Source organism: Pseudomicrostroma glucosiphilum (assembly GCF_003144135.1).
Source record: "Pseudomicrostroma glucosiphilum strain MCA 4718 unplaced genomic scaffold BCV69scaffold_19, whole genome shotgun sequence".
NCBI lineage: Eukaryota > Fungi > Basidiomycota > Exobasidiomycetes > Microstromatales > Microstromataceae > Microstroma > Microstroma glucosiphilum.
The window spans coordinates 26,134-40,549 of record NW_020289931.1 but is presented as its reverse complement, the minus strand read 5'-3'; the positions used below and the strand labels follow the sequence as shown (position 1 = coordinate 40,549).

Genomic DNA, 14,416 nt, shown 5'->3' with positions numbered 1-14,416 from the left:
GCGCCACCCCTGTGTGCCGCTGTGCGCGCTCTCTACTTGCCCCTCTTCCTCTCCTTGATCCAGTTCTCAATCTCCTCCTTGAGCTCCGTAGCCGGCTTGCAGTCCTCAATCTTCAGCGGCGCCCTATTGAAAGGGTCACTGCTATCGCTCAGCAGATGACTCTTGATCGTGCTCAGATCGACGATAGCCTTGCTTGAAGGGAGGATGACTGGGTTCCTCATGAGCGTGGCCATGAGTGGGTCCGAGTACTCGTCGGGTACCTCGCCCAGATCCTCTTCTTCCTCCTTGTCCTCCTGAATCACGCGCTCCACCTGTGTCACCAATCTCTGGAGCTCCTCGACTTCAGAAGGCGACTTGAGGCCATGGCGTGCAGCCACACCACAAGCCTTGTCAAAGGTGGCCTTGCGATAGGAGCGACCATCGTCTGCGATCGCCTTGGTGAACTCAGATCGCGAGGACAAGTTGAGGTAGACGGAGAGAATCTGTTGCAAAAGATGTCTGGGCTCGAAGCCGACCTTTTTCGGATCTTTGATCTTCAGCTCGGTACAGCGTGGACCCACCATCAGGTCGAGATTGTAGTCGAGCATAGCGGCGAGACGTGAAACGATTTCGGGCGTCATGAAAGCGTCCTTCGTCTGCGCCGTGAAGTCGATGAGGAGTCGAAGGAATTCGTTGCCGAATGAGAGCATCGATCGAATCTGTCCCTGGATGGAGGTAGTGTGCGACTCAATCTCTTGCCGTTCCTCGGCACTCCGCTCGTTCCAAGTGGCAGAATCGTCCATCTGCTGCTGCTTGGAGTGAAGCTCTGCCAGCTTTTCCAGCGCATCATCGAGCAGGAAGGTGACGTCGTTCATCAGCCGATTGATGAAGACGACAAACTTTTCAGAATTGCCCTTGGACTCCTGATGAATCCTCGACATGTGCTCTGGGTTGGACCAGATTACCTTGAAGATCTGAGAAAGATGGAAGCGGATATTGAACTTGTCGTAGAACTGTGTGTGACTACCAGTCGACTCGGCTTCAACCCAGAAGCTCATCAAGGCTGGGACGAGGTGCTGGAGCGCCAGAGGATGGAAGTTGATGACATCACCTAGTATGCCTGTCTGCGAGTAGCCAAATGGAATCACGTTCCACCACATAATCTCAGCCAGCTTGGCCTTCAAGAAGGGATTCTTGATGAACCAACCGGAGGACAGGAAAGTGACTGTGAAAGTGACAAAGTCTTTCTTGACGGCCTCGGGAAGCGAATCAGGCTTGTGACGGGCTAGAAAGAGCAGGATGTCGCAGACGTCCTCGAAAATGTGTTCTGGCAGCATCCTGAAGTTTTCCGGGACCTCCTGTGCCAGAGGAAGTTGAACCAACTCTTTGGGATGTAGCCCTCTTGTGTCAGCAAGCCGTACTAGCCAAGTCATAGTGAAGCTGGTGGCGTGGATCAGCCGATCGACGAATCCCGGCGAGAGCAGCTGCGCAACCGAAGCAAGGCATTCAGCTTTGAGCTTCTCCACCTCTGCGTTGCCACGTTTGATGTAAGCTTCGTATTGTGCAGCCTGAGGAGTGGACCCCCAGATGGCCCTGCTCTCCTCCGTCTCCTTGATCCGCTTACTCAACCGCCGCGAGTCCTCTTCCTTTTCATTGTACGACCGAATTGCCTTGCCAGGACCCAAATTGGTCATACGGGCAAGAAGGAAGAACACCTCTGTAATGAAATTGGCAGGAGCCGATGCCTCCGGAGCAGAATCCACCCATTTCTGAGCTTCGGGTTCAGATGCATTCAGGCGCGTCAGAGTCGATGCATCGTAACGCTTCTGCCTTCTGAGATACTCAGGATCGATGCGGTCAATCTTGGTGTAACCGGCGTCCATGAAAGGCTCCGCGAAGCGTTGCAGGGTCTCCCAGATGTTCACTGTGAAGCCATCTGTAGAGACTTGGTCTTGCTTGACTCTCATTGCCCCTCTCTTGCGGTTGAGATCAGCGACGTGTGCCCAGTACTGCAAGACTTTTTCTCTCGAGGCCGGTGAAGACCGAACGAGGGAATTGAACAGCCTAAAGTGGAAGCCGTGGATGATGTCTAGAGTCTGACGTAGAGAGTTGGTGTTGCTCTCCATCTCTCCTTTGGAACGAGCAGTCGGATTCGAGAAATATTCCTCTGTGAGTGTCGCCGAGGAGTCGGTGAATGTGCTCAACCGGAGCAAAGGACCAAAGAGAGAGTCGAGCTCGAGCCGTGGAGCCGTGGCGCTCGCCGGATCAAATTGCGAGAGGTTGACTAGACAGACAGCGATTTGCTTGTTGTCTGTCAGCTCTACGACCGGCGCCACGTATCCTCTCCACTCGAAGCCACCAAGGTGCATTCCCTGACTTGCAGAAGAAGCTCTCAATGCTCTGCCGAAGGGATCAAGCCCAGCTGCTGCTGCACCAGCCGCATTACCTGCTGCCTGTGGTCGTCCCTGGGCACCTCCTCCCAGGAGCTGTGCTAAGACGGCCTGTATGTCTCCGGCCTGAGCGGCAGCTTGCAGTGCCGCATTGTTTCCATTAGAAGAGGGTCCGGCAGAGGCACCTGAGGACGACCCAGGGTCCTGCCTGGCGCCATCGCGGATCTTCCGCGTCACCTCGCTGACGGCAGGGCCGAGGATGTCCTCCAACCCATCGCCATCGAAGCGTTTGGCGAGTTCTGTGAGGAAGCTCGGCATCTCATGCTGATCCAACGTAGCCCATGAAGCGTTGGTCGAGGTGACCGCTGACTGTGATGCAGCACCCCCGCCAATGTTGAGAATGCTCGGCACGAGGACGAGAGGCGAAAGAGTCTCGTCTCCTTTCTTATGGCGCGGAAACATGTCCGGCGTTGTGAGAAGGAGGCCTGCGTAAGATACGATGAGGGCAGAAATTTCTTCAAGGGCGGAGACGCCTTGCGGAACATAAGAGCCCAGACCCTGTGATGTTAAGGAAGTGCTTTTTCGTCAGTAGGGCGATACGACTCGAGGCCATGCACTCAGGCATTCCTACTGACCTTTTTGGCCTTTGGGACCTCCTGCCTGCAGCGTCTCCAACAGGCAATGAGCCAATCCCAGCTAGTCTCCTGTTCATCTAAACTGGCTAAAGTCGACAGGATCATTGCATCTTCAGTCATGACATCGCCTTGGGGATCGAGGGAAAGGCGAGCTATCAGGATGCGATCCGCAATGGAGGGGTCCAGGCGAGGTGGGTCTGAAGAGGGAAGGGGAAGACGATAGCTGTCAGGAAATAATGCACCATCATTGACGTCGCACCTGGTGACTCACCCTGCCCTTCTTGCTTGAGCTCGTCAGCGAGCTCGTACAGGCAAGTCAGTCTGAAGTCGGTCTGCTGTGCTTCGTTGCCATCGAGGGTGACAGTGAAGATGCGCTTTGTCACTGCCGCCTTCCAGGCTTCGATGTTGGGAGCCGCAGAGGACGAAGGCGCCGAGTCGGCAGTCTGAGACGCCATCCTGGGCGAAGGGTAGATGTGCAAAGAGACTACCTTGGCGGATACTTAGATGCTGAATCGTCTACGAGGCTCGGTAGCGTGGGGGGGAGAAGGTGTGTGCGTACAAAGGCTTCGTGTGCGTCTGAGCTCATTTGGCTGCCACTCCACTTCCGCCAAGACGGCCGGCCCCGCCTCCCTTTCCGCTTCTCCAGAGGCGGGGCAATGGACAGTACCGCCCCACATCGCAATCTCTTCCAACAAACAGACGAGGTACCGCAGATGGCTGCGTCCCCTTCCCCTCCTCCTGCGGCAGCTCGGCCTTCGCTGCCTGAGTCATTCGCATCTCGCTTCGCCTTTGTTGATGTGCCCGGGGTAACCGCACCTCGCCCTCGCGCCACTCGCAGCCAGACCTTGGACTTTCCTCGCCATCTCAAGGCCACTCGTTCGACGAGGTCACAGACTGCCTCCGATAAGCCTGTCAGGACACAGGCATCTCATCGTGAGCCTCTAGCAGAGACACAGCAGGGTTCTGCTCCTCCTTCCCCATCTTCAACACCACAGCCAAAGCGCAAGAAGCCACGCCGCGCCTACGATGACCCTTCCCCTGCACTCACGTCGTACCCTCCCTCTGCATACCCTCCTGTGATTGATCATCTGAAACCTTCTGACCCTAACAGACGGCTGGATCTACTCGTTTGTGGCCTCAACCCAGGCCTCAGATCATCTCAGTCCGGCACACACTTCGCCCATCCTTCCAATCACTTCTACAAGACGCTCGTCAATTCCGCTCTCACACCCATCAGAGTCTCACCGGCAGATTGTGCCAAGCTCGTCGATCAGGAAAGACCGCTGCCTTCTATCGGATTGACGAACATATGCATTCGGCCGACTGCGGAAGGAGGTGAGCTGGGAAGGAGAGACTACCAGATTGGAACGCCTGTCCTGGCTAGGAAGATTCGCAGCGTGGCCAAGCCAAGAGCGGTGGTGTTCACGGGAAAGGGTATCGGCGTGGAATGGGAGAGGTGCTGCCGGGAGCTCGGTGCTTTGAGAGCCAAGAGAAGGTCCGCACAACGGGAAGAGGTCAAGAGCGAGGAGGAGAAGGCACCGGAGGACCTGCGGGAAGGAGCCATCTACCTGCCATTCCCAACCGGTGTTCCCTGGGCTATAGACGAGCCTCTGGGCTTAGGTCTTTTGCCATTTGTCATCCGTTCCGAGCTGCCAGAGAATCCCTCGGCTGCAAATTTCGAAGTGCAAGGCTCTCGCTCACTGGTACACATCAAGGACGAAGAGGAAAAGGCGCCGTTTTCAGTCACTATGCCCAAAGAAGAAGAGGACGATTCTGTTCCTACCACTTCTGAGCACGCCCGATATTCCTTCTTTTTCCTCACGACTTCACCCTCTGGGAGGGTGACTACCATGGGTATCGCAGAGAAGAGCGAGTGGATGAGGAGATGTAAAGATTGCGTGGACTTCCTTGCCTCTGGAGCAGCGGTATCGGAAGAACACAAACAAGGGGCAAAAGTCGAAGATGCTGCTGATGGATCAGCTGTCCAGTCACTTGTCAGCAGGAGGTTCGAGGTCATTGATTGTACTAAGTTCGAGGAAGGGTAAAAGACCTGCAGAGGAGCGAAGTCTCGGTCCGGGATCGGCACATTTAATCAGTCAGCTCATGCCAAAATGACATCTTTCCATACACCAACGTGCAATTTGAGTAATACTGTCGTTTTGGGACGGCTATTTGTCGTATTGGTCGTCCCGACCGGAAGGACGGTCGGACGGCGCGCTTCCGTTCCGAGTCTCGTAAAATTTGGAACCAAGTCCGACGTTGATGAATTCTTCCCAGGTCAGGCTCAGAAGGAAAGGCAGCATAGCACATCCTCTCCTTCGTTACCACTAGTCATATTGATCAACACCCCCTGCTCGCTATCATGCCTGCCTCTACCAAGTCTTCGCCCAAAGCTGCTACGCCCAACAAGAAGCCAAGGATCTCCAGCGCTGCTTCTGCTTCCGGCTCACCTTCCACCTCCAAGGCAGCCGCCTCCTCCTCTTCTTCCTCCTCCTCCGCTGCACTCATCGATGCTCGCGTCTCCTCCAGCCAAGCTCTCAAGGCCATCAAAGCCCTTCAGTCGCACAGGCAAAAGTACAAGGCAGCTCAGCTCGACAAGGGCAAAGAGGCGGGAAAGAGCGTCCTGCCCCTAGATGGAGAGGACGACGATGCAGCAGGAGCGGGCAGAACAGAGGATATGGGTTACCTGAACGTCACAGTCAAGCGGCTTGCAAAGGAGAAGAAGAGCAAGCCTGTCAGCATCGCTCTTCCTCACCCCCTGAACCCTCTCAGAGCGACGGAAGTGTGCTTGTTCGTCAAGGACCCCCAAAGGACATACAAGGACCTTCTCCCCACCCTCGGCGTCTCGTGTATCCACCGCATCGTCGGCGTAAGCAAGCTCAAGGGGAAGTTTGCCCCCTTTGAGGCAAGACGAAGCTTGATGGACGAGTATGATTTGTTCCTCTGCGACGAGCGCGTGGCTCCAATGATGCCTGCTCTGCTGGGTACAAAGTGGATGCAGAAGAAGAAGATGCCAGTCGCAGTCAATGTGGTCAAGAGTAGGCATATGAAGGCAGAGCTGGAAAAGGCCATCGGATCGACCAGATTCTTTTCCAACAAGGGATCGACAATGTGAGTTGACTAATTTTGTGTCCTGATGGGATGCAAGTGCCTTTGTCTGACCTGTAACATCTCTTCCACTGCCCAATTTCAGCTCGGTACCCGTCGGCTCGCTCAGCCACTACTCTCCCGAGGAGATCCTAGAGAACCTCTCCACCGCTCTGCCCAAGGTGGTGAGCAAGATCCCCTTCGACGGCTGGCAAAACATTCAAAACATTGAGATCAAGACGGGCAAGAGCGCCAGTCTGCCGGTCTGGAACTGCGATCTCGACTCGCGATGGGTGGGGGTGCCGGATGCCGAGATGATCGAATCGCCAGAGATTTCAGAGGCTGACAGCGAGAGCGAAGCGGAGGAGGCTGCGCCTGCACAGGCACAGGTGGCGGCCGCTACAAAGCCGAAGGAGGGTTCGAAGAAGACGAAGTCTTCGACTCAAGTGGAGAACAAGGGAGCTGCCAAGGCTGGCAAGGTTGCTGCTACTTCTGCTGCCAAGGTGTCGGGTGACAAGAAGGAGAGGGAGAAGAAGGAAAAGGCGGCGACAAAGGGCAAGAAGTGAGGTGGGATGCTCAAGCTGATCGGACGCAGGAGTAGTCATCGGTTCACAGGCTTCAGTGGACAATTCGATCCCATTCCATTGACAATCAGCGCGAACAATGTGACAAGATATGGGTCGTTTGATGCGTGGTTCTGTATGCTTTTACAATCTGATGACAACGGAAAAAGTAGAGGGCGCCTGTCAGTAGGCTGCTCACAGAGGAACAGCCACGCAAGGCCTCGCTCCGATACGTGCTCCCGGCCCACTCTTGCCCGTACGTTGGCATGGCCCAACGACAGACTCACCCTATCCTCTTCATGGCTTCTCTATATGCAGGGGAATTCGCAGCTCTATGCAAGACGACTCACTTTGCAGCTGACTTCGATCCCTCTCCCTTCCACTCTGGATCGACTTGCAGCAACATCTTTCCCCAATTCTTTCCCTCGAAGAGGGCCTTGAGTGCATCAAGGAAGTTTTCCACGCCGACTTTTTCGTAGAAGTGGAACCTGGTGGCAATCTTCTTCTCTGCGAGCCATGTTGCGAGCTGAGCGATGGCAGCCTGGTACACGTCTTGAGGCCAGAAGGTGCCAATGGCAATGTAACCTTGTAGGGTCAAACGCCTGGCCACGATGACAAAGGAGTTCTTGAGTCCTTCGTAGCTTCCACCATAGCCACTGATGGCACCACAGCAGGCGATTCGGCCGTTAGGGTTCATGGCCAGCAGAGCAGCATCGAGCGTCTGACCTCCAACGTTGTCAAAGTAGACGTCCATACCACCTTCAGGGCGGTCCGAGAGGGAGGCAATTTGCTTCTCGAAGTTTGCCTCGCGGTAGTCGATGCACTCATCTGCGCCCAACTCCTCGACGACGTACTTTGCCTTGCCCGGACCACCAGCCACTCCGACGATGTATGAGGCGCCGAGTTGCCTTGCAATCTGAATTGCCAGACCACCAGTGGCACCAGCAGCTCCGGATACGAGGACTCGGTCTCCCTTCTTGACCTTTGCAATCTCCTTCATACCCAGGTAGGCTGCGAGACCGGTTCCCCACAGTCCACCGAGATACTCGCGGGGCTCAATCCCTTTTGCAGGGTCAATCTTGTAGAAGAAGCCATTGCGCTGAGTAGCTGCCACGTCCATGTCGGCGTACTCCTGAGCTCCGAAGGCAGAGGAGAGAACCAGCTCGCCCTCCTTGTATTCGGGGTGATTGGACTTGATCACCGTGCCAACACCGCCGGCCCAAAAGGTTTCATTGAGCGGGGCAGGAGGGCGGTATGACTTCTTGCTGGGGTCCATGGAAGGCCTCATGGAGGGATCGAGGGAGAGGAAGTGGGTCTTGAGGAAGACATGGCCAGAAGCTAGATTGGACACGTCAGGAAGGGGGGCGGTGACCACATTGAGGATCTCGGTGGAGAGGGGAGCACGGCCAGGCCTCTTGAGGAGGTGCACCTGCTTCTGGCTGGAAGGGAGCGAGGATGAAGACATTGTGGCGGGTGGCAAGAGGACGCTGGTATGACAGAGGCTGTCGTGAGAGGAACAAGTGGATGATGGAGTGAGCGAAGCGGATGAGGACTGGTACTTGTACCGCTGCGAGTGTCCGGCTTCCGGCTCAAGAGACACCCAGGGCTGGCAGAGTGACCAGGAAAAGTGGAATGTCCGGAGAGGCAAGTGACAGCCAGGGGGGGCAGTACACCAGCACCACCTCATAAGGGGCCGAGGGGCGGCAGCAAGCATCACCTGTCACTCGTCCGGAAATACCGACGTGGCTGGCCTTGGCTGCGTTTGCCCCACCTCGCTTCCCGCGCCTCCGTCTGCTCCGCCTCGGCTCTAAGCCCCACACATTTCCGATGAAGCGGCCCCGCCTCTACTTGTCCCTATCTCTGGCCCTTCCCACCCCCGCAAAAGCCCAGGAAGATACCGCCTCGCCCTCAGTCACGGACAGGCACTCCTCCACATCTTTCATACCCAATCTCATCTCGCTCCTGATGGCATCAGCAGGGACCGCAATCACTCTTGGGCCGACAAAGGGCGCCTTCGAGTCCTTGGATTCGCAGGAGCACCTTCACCTTGCCTTGGCCCAGGTGTACGCCTCTGACTTTGACGACGAGGCCGCCGGATCCGAGGCGACGGGCTTCGACAAGCTCAAGGCGTATGCTACCAAGGCCGCAAAGGACGGAGCTGACGTCGTAGCATTTCCCGAGTACTTTCTGACGGGCGCAAAGATTGACACTTGGAATGCAGTCAAGAGCAAGGGCGGACCAGCTCCAGCGGCACTCGAGGGCTATCGCGCTAGTGGCAGTCGCAGCAACTCCATCTCAGTGGCAGAGAGCGAAGGTCAAGAGGAGAAGCATTGGATTGAAGAGGTCTGTGAGCTAGCCAAGGAGCTCGATATCAACATCATCGCAGGAACCGTAGTCGAGCTGGGCCACCATGTGCCCACACGACAAGAAGTAGGTGGGGATGAAGAGGGCAACCTCCACAATACGGCCTACTTCATTGGTAGGGAGGGAGAGATCAGAGGTAGATACACAAAGAGGGTGAGACAATGCTCGCAGCACATAGATGCGCTTAATTGGTTCACCTACATGACGCTGATGCAGACCGCAACCCATCTATGCGCTTTCGCTACAGTGCCTCTGGCATCCCGAGCGAGACCCTCTCACCCCGGGCCACTCCAACACGCATCCATCTCCACTTCTCTTCACTTTCACTACCAGACGCGGCAAGACTCTCAAGGCTGGCATGCAAATATGCTGGGACTTGGCCTTCCCCGAGTCCTTCCGTAGTCTCTTGCAGGTCGATTCAGAGACCGGAGAGACAGACGGCCCAGACATCGTCTTTGTGCCTACCTGTTGGTTCGCTACCGATGCAGGCGAGCCAGGACTGAGGTGGAACCCATCTCCCGCGGGAGAAGCTGCCATCCTTGACGCACTGACGATGACGAGAGCGCTGGAGTGCGAGAGCATCCTGTGCATGATTAACATTGCCGGCCGTACCTGGTCTGCAGAAGATGATCGCAAGTCGGCAAAGGAGCTGGCGGAAGGAGCGCCAATCGGTGTGGGAAGAACGACCATTGTGAGCCCCTTTGTCGGCTCTGTCGGCAGGCTGGACGGGGCCGAGGAGGGAATGCTGTACGCGAGTATGAATCTGAAGATGTGAGTAGAGAAGCAAGCGAGCGAGCGCGTTCCTGAGGCTCAGCGTGTTCGAAAGCAAGGGCTCATTCTCACTGCTCAGACCATCCTTGCTCTTGTACCTTACTCTGTCACAGACTCAAAGACATCCGCGACGTCTACAAGATTCGGGTAGATCTCCTCGCCAATGCCCGCGGCTAAGACAAGGTCGAGGCCGCGTCGTTCGTCTGTATCTCGCCCTTTTTTTTTTTTTTTTTTTTTTAAGGAATGTATGTATCTGTATCTCATCGTGAATCATACGCACTACTCTTCTCATGGTCAGCAGTGTGCAAAGCAGGTAGACGCCGGCGTGGCGAGCTTCAGGCTAGATGACTGAAGTACCGAGTATCCCCACGCCTGAGCTGAATTTTGGGTATATGTATTGTGACCTTCGGCATCGGTCTTCAAGTTCTGTGTGGTTTAATGGTTAGGACGTGCGCTTGTCATTTCACAAGCCCTCGGTTTCCGAGGAACCTTCCTGACTGCGCGAGCTCGGGGTTCAATTCCCCGCACGGAAGTTCTTTTTTGGCGCCTCGCCTCTTTCTTTTTGGTTCTGATCTTCTTAGCTTGCCCGCTCCGCTCAACTTATTCAGGCGGAACGTGGAAGACAACAAGTGATCACTGGTGCCAGTGGAGAGTGCTGGTGGGCGCGAGCGGCAGTGCGATGGTATGACAACATGGAAGCAAGCTTCCAGAGATGGTCGGACAGTCACCACTTCTCCCTCTCTGCACCGTCCCTTCGGCTATTTGGTCGGTCTGCAAATCGAGCACTCAATAAGAATCGAAAAACAGATGAATTAAATGGTGGTACATGAAGGTGATCTTACATAGACTTCGTAGAACCCTGGCATTACGCAGGCGGGCGTGTCTGCCGCGGCAAGTCCTCACAAATTTGGCGCTGCAGAGACAGCAGCTAGGAGTTGCTCCATGGGAGTTGCTGCGACCACCGAGTTGCCGTCGGTCGTTGGTGACGTAGCCTGTTGCGTGGCCGTTGGAGATCGAAGAGCGGCTTGCACAGCGGCCACAATCCCAGCAGGAAACACGATCTTGTCCCACCTCACTGCCATCTGCGAGCCTCGAACCCCGTCGACTACAACTACTTCTCCGTCTCCCAGCGCAACGACAGTAGATTCCCAAATGCCGCCACTGCTCTTTATTTGAATGGGAGACCCGACGGCAAGGCGATTGGCGCACTCCTTGAGGAACACGGCTTTGCGGGCGCTGTCGGTATTGCGTGCTTGGGGGTTGTGGCTGCGACACAGGATGACCAGACGGTCATCTGCCTCTGCATCAGGCTTCTCGGAGCTCGTCGGAGACGTCGGCGGTTCGGAAACGGCGGGGGTCCTCTCAACAGATGCGCTTGCAGCTGCTTTCGAACCTTTCCCCTTCTTGCCCTTGCTAGCGTATCGACCCTTGCCTTCGAGTTTATCCGCTTCGTCGGTCGGATAGTAGTCGTACATCCATCCTGTTGACTCCATTGTGGCACAGGTGGGATGAACGGCTTTGCTGCAGTTGCCAAATGTGCATTGCACGCAGCATCCCTGCTTCGCTAGTTCGGGTGTGGGACAAGCCGCGCATTTCTGCAGATGAATGAGGATGCATGCCACGAGTCAGTATTGCATACTTCTCAACCGAAGGTAATCAGATCTAGCTTCACTCACCAAGGTCCACCGCGCTTTCGTAATATTCTCGTAGCCCTGTACCTCGTCGCGGGATCCAGGGTCCTTGATGGATGGTGCGACCCACGTCTCGGGGATGGAGCAAGCGCAGAATCGATGGGCGTAGAGAAGTGGCTGAGCCTTGCCCGAGCGATTGGGAACGGGAACAAGATCCTCCATAAGATCGGAAGGGCAAAAGACGCAACGAACGTCGTCATCCAGGCTGTAGATCGCCTGCTCTGTCGAGTCTTGGCCGTCGCTCATGTGGGCCGCATCCGCATACCGGCCGTCTTCCAACTTGATTCGCTTGTGCCCGTTCTGACTCTGACCCTCCTTCGCTTCTGCAGCAGCTTGCTGGCGCCTGAGCCGATTCTTTTCGTTCTTGCGCCGTCTGGCCTCCTCTTTGCGCCTCAGCTGCTCCTCTCCTACCTCTGTCTGCTCCTTGAACTTCTGCTCCCGCTCCTCTTTGCGTTTCTCGGCACGCTGCAGCTCCTCGCTCTCTTCCAGTAGCGCATCTACGTCCATTGTCACGCTCTGTTGAGCATCCTCGCATTCGCAGGCTTTGGCCTTGCGACCGATGTCCAGCCAGCTCTCAAGTGCGAAGTTCACAGATTCGGCGCAATTGAAGCCAAGATTGTAGCCAGAATGGTACCCGAAAGGATACGTGATCACAAATTCCTGTGCATGCTGTACCACCTTGATGGGCCGGATATTGTTCGCGGCGAGGAAAGAAGGTGAGGCAAGGAATGACTTGTGTCGCATGAATTGCGAGCAGCGACGAGCGTCCGACGGGAAGACAGAAGCGAGTGCAGTCTCGAACCGTAGCCGATCTTTTTGAGGGATCGCGTACCACTGCTTGGGAGCGCCGAAATGGATATAGTTGATGCTGTACAAGTCCATGTCTGGTTTTGGAAAGACAGGGAGACATAGAGTCAGGTGGTTTGGGCATATGGAATTGCTCCGTCTCCAAACTCACCTTCGACGTGCCATGCAAAAGTTGCCCTCCACATTCCGAAGTATAGATACGGGTCAGTCACACCGGCGATTTTGCGCTTGAGCTTCAGCCTGGTCAGGAGATTGTCAAGGTTGCTGACGTTCCACGCTGTAGTCTGCGGAGTGAAGAGGGAGCCCTGGTGGTGAAGCAAGAAGCAAGAGTACGACGTTAGTGTACCGAGGGAAGGATCAGCTCAGAGGCTAAATACCGAATCAGGACCTGCGCTACTCACTTTGAGGTCCGCCCCATACATCGGAGGTTTGCCAAAGTTCAGACCACGCCAGTACTCGCTCTCGATCTCCCGGCAAGCACTAGGACTCCAATCCTTGGGGTCCGGCCGCTGTGGTCCACCGTCTTCCGTCTCCTCCGCCTGCTCCTTGACTGAGCCCTGTTCTCCTTCCCACTCCTTCAGCCAAGCGCTACGATAATCGAATGCATTCCACTCGGCAGCCGTGGTGAGATCAGCAGGTTTCAGCTTCGTGATCGGAGCGGAGGCAGGCTTGCCAGAGAGGGGCGGTGTGAGATACCCATTATTTTGCAATGGCGGTGTAGTGAATCGTGGCGAGCCCTCGGTGGTTTCAGAATCCTCGAGGCCACGCCGAGACGCATGAGAATCTGGAGACTTCGAGGCAGCATCCACGGCGGCGGTGCCCTGTCGCTTCGAGGGTGACAAAACGGTCATGGCAGGCTTGGGCGCCGCCTTGCTCGGCAGCGGTGCTCGGGCCTTGCCGCTCCGGGTTCTGATGCCACTATTGTCGCCCTTGGCTCCTTCTTCGCCCTTCTCGAGCCTTTCCCTGACAGCAGCCATCTCCTTGATCCTCTCCATTGAGGGTCCACTCATGTCTTGACAGACCTCTGCCCACTGCTTGACGTTCCATACCTTTGCCGGTCTTGTGACGTTCGTCTGCCTCCATAGACCCGGTTTAGCGGCGGGTACGAAGTGCTGGGCGATAGCAGACTTGATGCGTACAGCCTCTAGCGAGGGTAGAGAAGTCCCCGCAGAGGTGCTTTGCTCCTTCTGTCGGGCTACGTCAGCGGCCCGAAGGGAAGGTAGGGCGTCTGTCCACTCTTTAGGGGGTATGATCTTGACTATGCCAGACTTCATACCCCATTCATCTATGGCTTGACAGAAGCCATAGAAGTCCTCAAATTGCTCCATAGTCGGCTCAAAGACGGGAACGCCAGATTCATCGTCTCGCGAGTCGGAAGCGCTAGCTTCCATGGGGTAGAAGTACGAAGGTCGTATAGGGGCGGGGGGTGATCTGTGATGTTGGGAGAGAGCAGCCTTGGGCTCAGTCTCGGACTTGACAGAGTCACTTCGTCCTTGAGAATGATAATAACGATCTGACTGCGAGGACGAGCAAGGGGAGGTAGGTGGAGAGGATGTTCCACCACTGTGGCCACTGCTGTCTGTCCTGTCGTGCTGATCGTCTGGGTAGATGGAGGAGGGGATGCTGCCATCCTCTGTGGAGGAGGAAGCTCGGGGGGTGTACCCCTGCGAGAAGGTGGCGGCTCCAGAGAAGAGATGTGGAAGGACATTTGTATAGGAGCGCGATGAGGAAGAAGGGTCCTCACGGCGCTGTGGGCCGAAGCCATGGATCATATTCGCAAGTGACATTGCCATGACTGGCCTGCTCAAAGGAAAGACTTTGATGGGGAGGTAGATGCCTGGTATGGGCAAAAGGTGCGGATGTGGCTTGGTTGGGCCGCCTTGAGGCCTTGTGCGTATGTGTGGACAGACTGCGGCTCGCTGTAGGTGAGATGTATGAGGGCGGGAGGCTGGAGGAGGTGGCAGTGGTGCGAGGGTGAGGTGAGCAAGGGGCACGCAGGTATGGCCTTCCTGCCGCCCCTTTGGCGGACGGAGTGGCTTAGCCCGGCGGGACTGGCAGAGTGCCGCCCAGCTTTGGTCCCCGGCGCGCGGAGCACCAGCCAGGCGAGCACACGCCTCCACTGCCCTTCC

At 56.1% G+C, this 14,416-nt stretch overlaps 6 protein-coding genes and 1 non-coding gene across 7 annotated transcripts; 4 read left to right on the top strand and 3 right to left on the bottom strand.

Annotated features, from left to right (window-relative positions):
* Positions 1-32: 32 nt before the first annotated feature.
* BCV69DRAFT_315028 (hypothetical protein) lies at positions 33-3,459 on the bottom strand (the record flags this gene model as incomplete). Its single annotated transcript, XM_025495166.1, has 3 exons — positions 33-2,927; positions 3,005-3,201; positions 3,276-3,459. The coding sequence occupies 3 exons, from the start codon at positions 3,457-3,459 to the stop codon at positions 33-35; spliced, it is 3,276 nt and encodes a 1,091-aa protein (XP_025345061.1).
* A 124-nt stretch (positions 3,460-3,583) lies between these two features.
* On the top strand, positions 3,584-5,176 carry BCV69DRAFT_87986 (hypothetical protein). Its single transcript, XM_025495599.1, has one exon. The coding sequence runs from the start codon at positions 3,661-3,663 to the stop codon at positions 5,047-5,049; it is 1,389 nt and encodes a 462-aa protein (XP_025345060.1). The 5' UTR covers positions 3,584-3,660; the 3' UTR covers positions 5,050-5,176.
* Positions 5,177-5,311: 135 nt separating this feature from the next.
* Positions 5,312-6,771, top strand: BCV69DRAFT_285494 (ribosomal protein L1). Its single transcript, XM_025493407.1, has 2 exons — positions 5,312-6,115; positions 6,198-6,771. The coding sequence occupies exons 1-2, from the start codon at positions 5,367-5,369 to the stop codon at positions 6,655-6,657; spliced, it is 1,209 nt and encodes a 402-aa protein (XP_025345059.1). The 5' UTR covers positions 5,312-5,366; the 3' UTR covers positions 6,658-6,771.
* BCV69DRAFT_285493 (NAD(P)-binding protein) lies at positions 6,713-8,367 on the bottom strand. Its single transcript, XM_025493406.1, has one exon. It carries the CDS (start codon positions 8,117-8,119, stop codon positions 7,001-7,003), a length of 1,119 nt encoding a protein of 372 aa, XP_025345058.1. The 5' UTR covers positions 8,120-8,367; the 3' UTR covers positions 6,713-7,000.
* Positions 8,368-8,600: 233 nt separating this feature from the next.
* On the top strand, positions 8,601-10,005 carry BCV69DRAFT_285492 (carbon-nitrogen hydrolase). The gene is made up of 2 exons (XM_025493405.1): positions 8,601-9,171; positions 9,266-10,005. The coding sequence occupies exons 1-2, from the start codon at positions 8,620-8,622 to the stop codon at positions 9,791-9,793; spliced, it is 1,080 nt and encodes a 359-aa protein (XP_025345057.1). The 5' UTR covers positions 8,601-8,619; the 3' UTR covers positions 9,794-10,005.
* A 208-nt stretch (positions 10,006-10,213) lies between these two features.
* On the top strand, positions 10,214-10,322 carry BCV69DRAFT_t46. The gene has a single exon. It is a non-coding gene; the product is annotated as a tRNA-Asp (tRNA).
* A 263-nt stretch (positions 10,323-10,585) lies between these two features.
* On the bottom strand, positions 10,586-14,258 carry BCV69DRAFT_285491 (JmjC-domain-containing protein). Its single transcript, XM_025493404.1, has 4 exons — positions 12,689-14,258; positions 12,439-12,592; positions 11,466-12,364; positions 10,586-11,384 (listed from the first exon to the last, which is right to left on the bottom strand). The coding sequence occupies exons 1-4, from the start codon at positions 14,072-14,074 to the stop codon at positions 10,689-10,691; spliced, it is 3,135 nt and encodes a 1,044-aa protein (XP_025345056.1). The 5' UTR covers positions 14,075-14,258; the 3' UTR covers positions 10,586-10,688.
* Between the last annotated feature and the right edge of the window lie 158 nt (positions 14,259-14,416).

Coding starts and splice junctions, on each gene's coding strand:
- BCV69DRAFT_285493 (XM_025493406.1), bottom strand. CDS start 8,119: ATGTCTTCATCCTCGCTCCCTTCCAGCCAGAAGCAGGTGCACCTCCTC.
- BCV69DRAFT_285492 (XM_025493405.1), top strand. CDS start 8,620: ATGGCATCAGCAGGGACCGCAATCACTCTTGGGCCGACAAAGGGCGCC. Junction 9,172..9,265: donor GAGGTAGATACACAAAGAGG/GTGAGACAATGC, acceptor CTTTCGCTACAG/TGCCTCTGGCATCCCGAGCG.
- BCV69DRAFT_285494 (XM_025493407.1), top strand. CDS start 5,367: ATGCCTGCCTCTACCAAGTCTTCGCCCAAAGCTGCTACGCCCAACAAG. Junction 6,116..6,197: donor TCCAACAAGGGATCGACAAT/GTGAGTTGACTA, acceptor GCCCAATTTCAG/CTCGGTACCCGTCGGCTCGC.
- BCV69DRAFT_87986 (XM_025495599.1), top strand. CDS start 3,661: ATGGACAGTACCGCCCCACATCGCAATCTCTTCCAACAAACAGACGAG.
- BCV69DRAFT_285491 (XM_025493404.1), bottom strand. CDS start 14,074: ATGTCACTTGCGAATATGATCCATGGCTTCGGCCCACAGCGCCGTGAG. Junction 12,365..12,438: donor TTTTGCATGGCACGTCGAAG/GTGAGTTTGGAG, acceptor TTCCAAAACCAG/ACATGGACTTGTACAGCATC. Junction 11,385..11,465: donor CGAAAGCGCGGTGGACCTTG/GTGAGTGAAGCT, acceptor ATTCATCTGCAG/AAATGCGCGGCTTGTCCCAC.